Source organism: Bufo gargarizans, chromosome 7 (assembly GCF_014858855.1).
Source record: "Bufo gargarizans isolate SCDJY-AF-19 chromosome 7, ASM1485885v1, whole genome shotgun sequence".
Taxonomy (NCBI): domain Eukaryota; kingdom Metazoa; phylum Chordata; class Amphibia; order Anura; family Bufonidae; genus Bufo; species Bufo gargarizans.
In genome coordinates, this window is record NC_058086.1 from 10,592,094 (window position 1) to 10,604,560 (window position 12,467).

Sequence of the window (12,467 nt, forward strand, 5' to 3'; positions counted from 1 at the left end):
CCGAACGACTGCAAGAGTCGGAGATCTCCAAGTAAAAAACGGCCAGGCCCAAACAACGTCCAAATAGGTGAGGTGTTGAAGCGAAAGGCAACACCACCTTCAGAAGGAAGGAAGGAAGGAAGGAAGGAAGAAACGAGATGCAGAACAGCCCTGTCCTGGAAAAGACAGAAAGCTCGTAACAAAAAAAGGGGGCCCATGCCGGCACCAGTCAGAGACACGACTGATACGGAACACAACCGTACAGGACAGACGGATAGAGAGAACTCCTGTAACGGCTCCAAGGGCAAGATCGGAGCGCCGAGAGCTCAGGATATAGTCCCCAGGGCGGTACCGAAGGACAGTACAGAGGAACCAAAGAGCCACTCCGAGGAAGAAGGTCTTGGCAGGCCCAGAGGGCCGGGAACGCTGGAAGAGGAAGAACAGCGCCGACACTTGACACCTCAACTAAAAGACAGAACCATGGGGAAAGAACTTCAGAGTGGGGAATGCACAGCTTCCCACAGAACCCCAGACAAAAAACCCTAAGTCTTACGACAGATCCTGGACGAGACACAGCCAGGAGTGGACAGTAGTGAACCCGCTGGAGTCGCCTGGCAAGCAGGCGAAAACCCAATGAGAACAGGCGCAGACCAGTAACACGGGCAGAAGGGTCGACAAAACTAGCCCCGTCGGCCCTCGAACAACGTTGACCCGCATCCACCCGAATGGGGGAGCAGAAGGACAGATGAAAAGAACCCAAAGGATCCGCCAGATGCCAGGAGAAGGCAGGCTAAAGTCCATGCTGATGTAACCACGTTGTACAGCCCCTGTGTGGATCAAAGGACAATCTGAACTGAAAAGTTAGTCCCCCCAAGTTATCGAGAAGGTAAGTCTACATCAGGACCATCGTCTTAGAACGGGCCACGCAATCTGCACCCAGCGGGAGGACAGAACGCGGTAGACTCGGTAAACAAGCACACAGCTAATACAGCCAGCGTGAACAAGGGAGACAGTACGAGGCCAAAAGGAACACCGGAACCATCCACAGGAACAACCATGCTCACCCCAGAGGGGAGGACAGTGAAAACACAGCCTCCGAAGTCTGGCGGGAAGCCACATCAGAGTGATCTGTATAGAGCGGGAGCCAAACAAAGCCGGCGAAAAGAGGCAGTCGAGACAGAGGCCGACATAACACCCTCCAACCGAAAGGAGGAGGAGTGGGCAACAGGGAAGCCATAGGACAGCTCAAAGGCAGAACCCGCTACACTGTGAGACGCCCGGTCCACCGCCTCGCAGAAGGCGAATACCTTGAAGAACCCAAGGCGGAGATCCTCCGGACCTGGGTAATCCAGCACCCAAGAGAAGTTGGGTGACCGTCCCGAGAAGAGCAGCCCGAACCCGGTAGCAGATCAGACAGAAGCGTAGAGGCGCCAAGAGGAAGGACTCATACCACACTGCATCCAAAGAGGAGGAAATTGCGGCAGGCAAGGGAACCGCAGTCCTGCCAGCGCCAATGAAGAATTCGAGAGGCGCCGCAGACAACAGCACTCTCGACCATGTGACCACTTGCGCAGGGAAGCAATGCTGCAGAAGGACGCAAAGGGCATGCATCTAGGACCCACGAACACTCCCTGGAATGAAAGGCCAACTAAATGAATGAGCACCACCCAGCTCGGTGCAGCAGAGAGAAATAGAGCCTGTCCGGTCAGGAGGACAGAATGAACTCCCTAGGGACGAGTGCAAGGCTGGCAGCAAGCATCGTCTCCCAAGAAACAAAGGTATGCCGCAGGAAGCAGGTGAGGCATACGAACGAGCAGCCCCGCAAGCAGCGAGAAGGCCAACCCACCTAGAAAAAAAAAAAAAAAGGGGGGCTCGTCCCAGAGCGCCACAGCATGTACGGAATCGCAAAGTGCAACCTGAAAGGGAGTTATGCACAAAACCAGTATAGCATGCGATGGAACGCAATCAGTCCACCCCGAAAGGGGGGAAATTGTACCTGGCCAACTGCAGTTGGCAAGAGTGCAAAGACCCGTCCCAAAAGGGAGTGATGCCTAAGGCCGAACCTACTTCAGAGAAGCAGGACATACCCTATAAACCAGCAGGAACGCAGGAGGAACGCAGGAGGTCCACCTAGTGAAAGGGGAACATGCACAGGGGCATCCTAGCATTAAAGGAGTGTGCAATAATACACCCAACACTGAACACAGCGAGAGAGTAACTACTCTGCCAATGAATGGGGACATGTACAAGTCCAGCCCAGCCATATAAGGACAGCCGTGAATCCCATGAGCGTGCCAAATTCTGCCCTGAAGTGAGAGGTGGTCACGCACAAGGCCAGCACCGTATCCAATGGAAGTGCAAGCGTTCCATGTTAGAGGGCCATTCTCATGGCCAGCAATGTATCCGGTGAGAGTGTAGCACACCGCCCAGAAAAAAGGGGGTAAAGCACATGGCCAGCATCTCCTCCAGGGAGAGTGCGAGCACACCGCCATGCATGGGAGTCATACACATGGCCAGCAACGTACTGGCGAGAGACAAACACAGTCACTAAGAACGCGTGCATGTCGCCTGAGGAAGGAAGCCATGCCCCTGGCTGGCAGCGAATCCAGCAAGAGTGCGTACACCGCCTACGGAAGAGGGGTCATGCCTATGGCCGACAGCGGATCCAGCGAGAGAGCAAGCACCCTGCCATGTACGGGGTACATGCACGTGGCCAGCAACGTACCTGCGAGGAAACACCCAAAGACAGAGGGATGTATGTATGCTGCCTGAGGGAAGGAGGCATACCCAAGGCCGGCAGGGAATCCAATGAGAGTGCAGCATACCGCCTAAGAAATGGCCGGCAGCGCAACCAGTGAGAGTGCAGCACAATAACATAGTACATAAGTACATCATAGCATATCAGCGAGAGTGCAGCATAATAACATAGTACATAAGTACATCATAGCACATCAGCGAGAGTGCAGCATTCCGCCTATGGAAGGGGGTCGTGCACATAACCAGTACCGTATCCGGTGAAAGTGCAGTATCCCGCCTAAAAAAGGGGGGCATGCACATGATCGGCAACAGATCCCGTGAGAGTGCTGCGTTCCGCCCAGGAAGGGGGTCACGCACATGGCCGGCAGCGAATCCAGTGAGTGCAGCGTTCCGCCCACGGAAGGGGGTCACGCACATGGCCGGCAGCAAATCCAGAGAGTGCAGCGTTCCGCTTATGGAAGGGGGTCGTGCACAAGGCCAGCACCGTATCCGGTGAAGGTGCAGCATTCCGCCTAAGAAGGGGGTCATGCACATGGCCAGCCAGGGAGAGTGCAGTAGCCCGCCTAGGAGGGGGGGGGATGCACATGGCAGGCACCATAACTGGAGAGATGATGAATGCTGCCTACAGAGGGCCGAATGCACTTGGCCAGCGCCGTATCCTGGAAGAGGCAAGAAAACCGCCTAAAAGGGGAAATGCCCTAGCAGCGACGCAGGCTGGGAGCGCAACACCATGCCGCCTGTGGAAAGAGGTCATGCAGACATGCAGCATTACTGATGAGGCTGCAGCGTCAAGCGCAGCCCAATAGAAAACATGATGTATTTTTTTTTTTTTTTTTTTTTTTATTTATTATTATTATTTAAACTCAGCCTCTGAGGCTAAAGGGGAGCCACCATATAGGGGCCCTGAGAGACAGAGAAAAAAAGGGGGGCCAACTATAAAGACCCATTTTTTGGAAGCCGGCCTGCACCCAAAGGGTTAACAGGGATCCGGCCTGGAGGGCGGCGTGCGATCCCCTGGGGGCGGAGGAACCTCCAGGCGGGAAAATTCGCGCCTGGAGAAGTTCCCGCCCCCTCCACCAGAGGCCGGAATATTGCGGCCTAGTAGGCCGCGAAGCCGGGGGCTAAATTGCGGCGCCCGGCCCGTCATACCGCCGGGACCTGCGGCAGAACGGCGCTTCAAACCGGCCGCGGGAGCCCACCCCGCGGGCCGGTCGGGATTGCGGCCCAGCAGGCCGAAGCCTGGGACCAAAGTAGCGGAGCCCCGCCGACCGCCACCTGCTGGGGCATAGCCCAATGCCGGCCGCGGGAGCCCACCCCGCCGGCCAGAAGAGACAGGGGCCCGTAATGGCGGTTTGCCGGCGCGGGAGCCCACCCGGCCGGCCGGAAGAGACAGGGACCGGAATGGTGGCTCGCTGGCCGCGGGAGCCCACCCCGCCGGCCGGAAGTAAGGGGGCCTGGAATGGCGGACCGGCCGCACCGGATATATTAGTGCTGACCGGACCGGTGCCCGTGATGGGTCAGGGGCAGCAAGGCGCGGGCCCTCTGGCCCTGAAGCAGTGGCCGGTAAGAGGGAGGGGGACCCTGAGACCGGGTCTGTGAGGGTGGGAAGCCTGCCTAACCCCTACGTCAGGGGCAGCTAGGTGCGAACCTCTGCAGCTCCCCAGGCATTCTTCTTGCAGGAAGAAGGGTGCCAATGTCCTATGGGAGCAGAATGTCGCCCTGTGGCAGCCAGGGTCAGCCTAGGGCTAGCAGGGACAAAAGGGTCCAGAGGCCCTGTCAGTATGGGGGTCAGGCACGCAGGAGACCGGGGTGGGGTGAGGGGTGAGGGGGGGGGGGACGTAGGGCTGGAGAAGCCAATCTCTCACCATAGCCGTCTTCACCCTCGGTCCGTTCCAGCAGGGTCGCCCCTTCAGCTACTGGCACCGTAGTGGCAGGACGCTGGAAGAGGGACTTGGCGTGCGGGCGACCCTTGTGCTGGCGGGATGTAGGGGAGCTGGGCTGCCCTGATCCACCTTGCCTTCTGTGGGGGAGGCAGCAGTGCGGATGACCGGCACTGGCGCAGCTCGACCCCGGGAGAAACAGAGAGGTCTAGTGCGTCTCTGTTGTCCCTGATGTTCTGGAACAAAAAGAAAAGAAAAAAGTCAAAATCAAAAATTAAAACAAGGAGAATCAGCCCTGCAGAGCAGGGAGTGTCTTGCCTCCTTGGACACTAAGCAAAAACTGGCAGTCTCTCTCTCCAGGCTGAGGGTATAGCTGTGGAGGAGGGGCTTAACAGTTTTCACTTAGTGTCACGCCTCCTATGGAGATGAGCTATACCCAAGGTCTTCTGTGTCCCCCAAGGAAACTGGGCGAGAAAAGGAGATTTTTGTATAACTTACCAGTTAAATCTCTTTCTCGCTCTTCCTTGGGGGACACAGACCTTGGGTATAGCTCAGCTCCCTAGGAGGCGTGACACTAAGTAAAACTGTTAAGCCCCTCCTCCATCAGCTATACCCTCAGCCTGGAGATAGAGGCTACCAGTTGCGTGTCCAAGTAGTGAAAGGATAACAACCAATAACGGAAACAACCAGCCAGCAACCCAACGGGGCGCCAGACCATAACCCTGTAACCAAACACAGAAGGGTGGGTGCTGTGTCCCCCAAGGAAGAGCGAGAAAGAGATTTAACTGGTAAGTTATACAAAAATCTCCTTTTCTCGCCCATTTTCCTTGGGGGACACAGAAGACCTTGGGACGTTCAAGAGCAGTCCAAGAAGGGAGGGACCACAAACCCAAGGCGGAACACCACCAGAGCATCAGGAAACCGCTGCCTGCAAAACCAGGCGGCCCAAAGCAGCATCCGCTGATGCATGCGTATGCACCCTATAGAACTTTGTGAAAGTGTGCAGAGAGGACCAAGTGGCTGCTTTGCACAACTGTTCAGCCGAGGCCCGATGCCTCTGCGCCCAGGAAGCTCCGACTGCTCTGGTGGAATGAGCAGTGACGCCGAAAGGCGGAGGTCTGCCCTTGGCTCGATAAGCCTCAGACACCGCCAGTTTAATGAAACGGGCAATAGCCACCTTGGAGACCGCCAACCCTTTGCGCGAACCCTCCGGAACCACAAACAGGGAGTCCGTGCGCCGAAAGGACCCGGTGACCTCCAAGTAAATCCTCAACGCCCTGACCACATCCAGACGGTGCAGTTCCCGTTCTCTGGGGTGGGAAGGAGAGGGACAGAGCGACGGAAGGACGATGTCCTCATTGATGTGAAAGGCGGAGACCACCTTTGGCAGGAAAGTCGGGACAGGCCGAAGCACAACCTTATCCTGGTGGAAGATCAGGAAAGGTTCGGAGCAAGAAAGAGCCGCTAACTCCGACACCCGTCGGAGAGACGTGACGGCCACAAGAAAGATGACCTTGCAGGACAGAAGGCGAAGGGAGACCTCCCGTAAAGGCTCGAAGGGGGCTGATTGGAGCGACGAGAGCACCACATTCAGGTCCCAGGAAGGAACTGGAGGGCGGTACGGCGGAACAGAGTGAGCCACCCCTTGTAAAAAGGTCTTAATTGGCCCTAGAGGGGCCAGGGGACGCTGGAGAAGAAAAGACAGCGCCGAAATCTGACCCTTCAGAGAACTGAGGCACAGCCCCAGGTCCAGACCCGACTGGAGGAAGGACAGGATTGTGGGAAGAGAAAACCGGAGAGGTGGGATGCTCCGGGACTCACAGAACCCCAGATAGGACCTCCAAACCCGATAGTAGATCCTAGAGGATACGGGCTTACGAGCCCGGATCATGGTGCGGACTACGTCCGCGGAGAAATCCCGTCGCGTTAAGACGGCGGTCTCAATAGCCACGCCGTCAAACATAGCGAGCCTAAATGCTCGTGGAAGATCGGTCCCTGAGAGAGAAGGTCTTCCCTGGAGGGCAGTGGCCACGGTGCGTCTGCCAACAGCAACATTAGGTCGGCGTACCAAGACCGGCGGGGCCAATCCGGGGCGATTAGAATCGCGGGGACGCCCTCTGCCGCGATCCTCCGAAGAACCCGTGGCAGGAGGGGAAAAGGAGGAAAGACGTACAGAAGGGAGAATTCGCGCCACGGAAGGACGAGCGCGTCGGCGCCGTATGCCTTCGGGTCCCGTGCCCTGGCCAGGTATAGGGGGACCTTGTGGTTGAATTTGGAGGCCATGAGGTCCACGTCGGGGCGACCCCAGCGAAGACAAAGGGCTTCGAACACCTCTGGGTGCAGGGACCATTCTCCCGGGTCGATGGTGGACCGGCTGAGGAAATCCGCCGCCCAGTTGTCCACCCCCGGGATGTAAATCGCAGATAAGGCCGGCACGTGCGTCTCCGCCCAGAGGAGAATGAGGATCACCTCTTGCATCGCTGCGAGTGCCTCCCTGATGGTTTATGTATGCCACAGCCGTGGCATTGTCCGATTGGATCCGAACAGGGTGGCCCCTCAGCAGATGGGTCCAGTGTCTGAGGGACAGAAGAATCGCCCTCAGTTCCAGAATATTGATTGGAAGTCTGGACTCCGATAGAGACCAAACGCCCTGGACGGACCGGGGAGGGAAACCCCCCCCCCCCACCCCCGTAAGCTGGCATCTGTGGTAATCACCAGCCAGTTCAGTGGAAGGAAGGACTTCCCCCTTAGAGGGATATGCAACCACCAGCCGAGGGAAGCCCGAGCCAGGGGAGGCAGAAGAAAAGGTCCTGTCCAGACTCCTCGGTGATTTGTCCCAGGCCGACAGAATTGCCCTCTGAAAGGTGCGGGATCGGAATTGTGCGAACGGCACCGCTTCGAAACAGGCAACCATCTTTCCCAACAACCGCATGCTGGATCTGAGGGAAGGGCGGTGATGACGGAGGAGACTGCGAACCGACCCGCGAAGGGCCAGACGCTTGTCCGACGGAAGGCGGACCTCCGCCAACTCTGTATCCAGGAGCATCCCCAGGAAGATCAGCCGTCTGGAGGGGGTAAGGGAAGATTTGGGGTGGTTGATAATCCAACCGAACCGCGTCAGGGTCTCCAGAGTGAGTTCCACACTGCGGGATGTCTGAGAGAAGGAGGGTGCCTTGACCAGGATGTCGTCCAAGTATGGGAGAAGAAAAACACTTCTTGAACGTAGAAGGGCCAAGACAGGGGCCAGGACCTTGGTGAACACTCGAGGAGCCGTCGCCAGACCAAAGGGAAGGGCGACGAATTGGAAGTGATCGTCCCCCACCGCGAAGCGCAGGAAGCGGTGATGACATGGAGCAACCGGAACGTGGAGGTATGCATCCTGAATGTCGATTGAGGCCATGAAATCCCCTCTTTCCAGGGAGGCCACTGCGGACCTGAGAGACTCCATCCGGAATCTCTGCAGTCGGAGAAAACGGTTCAGGCGTTTTAGGTCCAAGATCGGACGCACTGAGCCTTCCTTCTTGGGAACCACAAAGAGGTTCGAGTAGAACCCCCTGAACCTTTCCGTCGGAGGCACGGGGGCGACGACACCCTTGTCCATTAGAGAGTGAATGGCCGCGAAGAAGGCGGCCACTCGTACGGGATCTCGCGGAGGACGGGATCGGAAGAAACGGTCTGGCGGAATGGACGCAAATTCGATTTTGTATCCGCAAGATACAATCTCGAGCGCCCATGCGTCTGAGATGTGGGCCCGACATACGTTCCTGAATAGGAGAAGGCGGCCCCCCACCCGGGTGGGTGGGGGCGCACCTTCAGGCAGAGGGCTGCTGGCCTGTGGGAGCCCGTGCAGGCTGGGACTTGCGCCAGGTAGGTTGCGTCCGAAAAAACGGCTTCTTGCGTCTATCCCGGGCTGGGCCAGAGGAAGAAGAACTGGCCGCGGGTCTAGACCCGGTGGGCTTGCGAAAGGACCGAAAACGGGACGAACCAGCGCGACCACGGGGGGCGCCCATTGGCCTGGACTGGGGGAGGTGAGTACTCTTCCCACCCGTGGCCTCTGATATAAGTTCGTCCAGACGGGTTCCGAACAGGCGGGAACCCGTGAATGGTAGGCCGGCCAAAGAGCGTTTGGAAGCGGCGTCCGCCGCCCAAACCTTCAGCCAGAGTTCCCTCCTGACAGAAACTGCCAGGGCAGAGGAACGGGCAATGAGGGCACCCGCATCAAGGGAGGCCTCACAGACGAATTTTCCGGCCTGAACAATTAGTTGGGCTAAGGAACGGAGGTCCTGAACAGGGACGTCCGACCCTAACTCCCGTTCCAGTTGCAAACCCCATTCAGAGACCGCTTTGCCAACCCAGGCGGAGGCAAAGACCGGTCTAAGGGCCGAACCAGAGGCAGTAAATATGGCCTTGGAGAGGGATTCCGTACGACGGTCCTCAACAGACTGGAGGGAAGATCCGTCCTGTACAGGAATAGTAGTGCTTTTGGACAGGCGAGCCACGGGAGGATCAACCTTAGGCGGGGATGTCCACGTGGTCACAGAATCCGCTGGAAAGGGATAACAAATGTCCAGCTTTTTGGGTGTAATAAAGCGGACGTTAGGCCGAGTCCAAGCCTTGGATACCACTGTAGAAAAATCAGCGTGTATGGGAAAAACCTTGGAGGCCTGTTTGGGGCGGAGAAAGGACACGCCGGCCTGTTCAGAGCTGGGGGGGTCATCGTGTAGCTGAAAGGTATCACGGATGCTAGTGACAAGATGCCCCACCGCGGACGCCAATTTGGACGGAAGCTCTGAGTCCATGTCCACGTCCGAATCCGCCAGTTCTCCCTCAGAAAGCGTATCCCTTTGAGAGGATAGACTTGACTGAGCTCGCACGCATGGCGGAGAGAGCGAAGCATCTGGAGAAGATGTGCGCTCAACCCTTGAACGTTTCTGAGTATGCCGGGCCCTGGAAGATTCGCTGGGAGGCAGGGAACCAGTGGGGGCGGCAGAAACGGTAGTCCCAGCGGGTGCGACAGGGATTGTGGCAGCCTGCGGGAGAGGCGGTCTATCCACGAGACGGCCCACTACGTGTGTAAGGCTTTCCACCGCCTGAGACAAAGACCTAGCCCAGTCAGGGGGTTCAGAGGCACCGGGGGGCGCAGCGGGAAGCGGGCCCTGCACCGGGGCCTGACATGCAAGGCAATGCGGCTCAGATTGCCCACGCGGAAAAAGTTCCTTACAGGCGGTACCAGGGTTTGGGGGCACCTGTGGGATCTGACATGCTGAAGTGTGGTTGTACTCTAATATAGAGACCACAAAGGGTTATAGCAGCTATGACCAGGAGGGTTAGGAGAGGGTTAACTGTCCTACCAGTGCCTCAGAAGAACGTCAGGAGATGGCCCAGATCAGCAGCAGCAGAGAAGCAGTGAACAGCAGTGAGCAGCAGAGAGCAGCAGAGAGCGTCCACAGAAGCCGAGCGATGTACACAGGAGGTTAGAGTCCCCCACCGTGTCCCAGCTTCCTGTCAGGAGTGAGGAAGCGCGGGAAACCTCAGCAGAAAGGACGGGGAACAAGCTCCGCCCCCTCCAGCGCTTGAAATGTCTCCTGTGAAGGAGAACGTAGCTCCGCCCCCAAAATGACGCGCGCGTAAGCCCCGCCCCCTGCCGGGACCGCTAAGCCCCGCCCCCCGTTCTCGGCGGGAAGGGGGAGAGAGAGAAGAGAAAAATGGAGTCAGCCCTGAATGAGGGGGAGGGGGGGGGAGAAAGATAGCAGCATGGGGGGGAACGGCGTGGGGGTGCTGAGGATGCTGCTGTGCTGCATTGTCCTGCAGATGAGCGCTCAGAATGAGCGACCACGGGTGCCCCCCTTACCCAGAGGGGTAGATGCTGCAGATAGGGACGGGGTATGGGCTGGAATAGCCATCTCACCGTCCGACGTCTTCACCCTCAGTACTTTCCAGCAGGGTCGCCCCTTCAGCCACTGGCACCGCAGTGGCAGGAAGCTGGAAGAGGGGCTTGGCGTGCGGGCGACCCCCTAGCTGGCGGGATGTAGGGGAGCCATTGCTGCCCAGATCCTCCTATTGCTTCTGTGGGGGAGGCAGCAGTGCAGATAAGTTGGCACTGGCGCAGCTCAACCCCGGGAGAGCAGAGAGGTCTAATGCGTCTCTGGTATCCCTAGGAAAAAATAAAATAACAAAATTAGAAGAAAAAGTAAAAATAACAAGGAGAAAACAGCCCTGCAGAGCAGGGAGTGTCTTGCCTCCTTGGACACTAAGCTAAAACTGGTAGCCTCTATCTCCAGGCTGAGGGTATAGCTGATGGAGGAGGGGCTTAACAGTTTTACTTAGTGTCACGCCTCCTAGGGAGCTGAGCTATACCCAAGGTCTGTGTCCCCCAAGGAAAATGGGCGAGAAAACGGCTTTTTGACACTTATGGTGTCTATTGGACGGGGTAGATTATGTAATATATTTATAGAGTCGGTCGTTACGTTCGCGACTATACCTAATGTGTGTTTTTTCTTTTTGTTCAATTTTTTTTTATTATAAAATTAAAGGGAAAGGGGCGTTTTTTTCTTTTAACTTGAAACTTTATTTTTGTTTTTGAAAACACTAACTTTATTTTTTAAATCTTATTTCTGTCCCACTCGGACTTCAACTTTTGGGGGTCTGATCCCCTCTGCAATGCATTACAATACATCTGCATTGTAATGCATTACCTGTTAGTGCCTAGGAGACGCAGCTTGAGGCTGGATCTCCTGGGCAACCGTAGAAGGCAGGTCCCCATGCCGTGCAAGGCATTGGGTAGCCTCTACATGGCATCTGGCTGCCTTGTCACACATAGTGTCCCCGCCACAGCAGCGCGGGAACCCGATGCACTCCTTCACCTGGCGCAAACCATGGCATAGAAGGGGTTAATCAGCCGGCATCTCTACACAGCAATGTCAGCGGATACAGCAGAGGTCCGGCTATCGGGGACTGACAGGCCCCTGCAGTGATCGGACGGGCGCAGCTACTGCACAAGCAAGATAAATGTGTTCTGGCACAGCATCCCCACCGTACATGCACAGAATTTTGCGTTAAGGGGTTAAGTGCATTTGGTGGTGTCTATTTTGTGACATTATCTACAGTTGCTTTCCAGGCATGTTGGAAGTAACACCCAGAGCATACTACATTCTGGGGGAAAAAAATATATATAAAAAATGCCTGAACAAATACTTATTCTACACTTCAAAGTAATATCTAGCGGCAGTGGTTTTGAAATAATTTTTAAAAACTGCACCAAAAATATAACAAAATTCTTTACGCGAAATCCCACAGAAGTGCTCGATAGTGCTTCCGCTCTGAAGCACGGCAATCATACGGTTGTGTGAATGAGCCCTTACTCTTCCAGGTTTGTCTCCTGCAAGTGCCCAGACAGTGGAGCTTCATTGCGAAGTGCTGTCTGCTTCACAGCCTCTCCCCTTTGCTTCAAGTGACAGCTGTAGCATTCATCTAGGAGACCACTACAGCTGTCACTCAGAGGGGAGAGGGGGCTGGCGAAGCTGTAAAGCAGCTGTACAGTGAAGATCTGCCTCCAATACGAGCGCAGGTGAAGAACCTGGCAGAATAAAGCTTCGTACTACCCTTGATAATAAAAAGTTCCACAAAGGTATGCCTGTAGTGCCCTCCCTGAGCCTACCCGGTGCCGTCTGCAGTTTTACACCCACACCAATGAGCTGCTAGTGATAACTGCATGTACTGGGAGCAAACAGATTAGGTGATGAATATCGGATCAAGTTGGGCTCGACTGCTGGGACCAGCGATCCTAAGAATAGGGGTCCTTGAGCCCCCTCCGAATGGGGAAGTAACGTGCATGTCAGTCCATCGCTCGGG

The 12,467-nt window shown here is 56.3% G+C and overlaps 1 protein-coding gene across 1 annotated transcript in view; it reads right to left on the reverse strand.

Moving 5' to 3' along the window:
- LOC122943640 (zinc finger CCCH domain-containing protein 7B-like) overlaps positions 1-12,467 on the reverse strand; it is an 84,434-nt gene that overhangs the window by 15,803 nt on the left and 56,164 nt on the right. Inside the window, exon 20 of the mRNA XM_044301532.1 lies at positions 10,105-10,158. Within this exon, the coding sequence (XP_044157467.1) occupies positions 10,105-10,158 (54 nt within the window). The remainder of the gene's footprint in view (positions 1-10,104; positions 10,159-12,467) is intronic.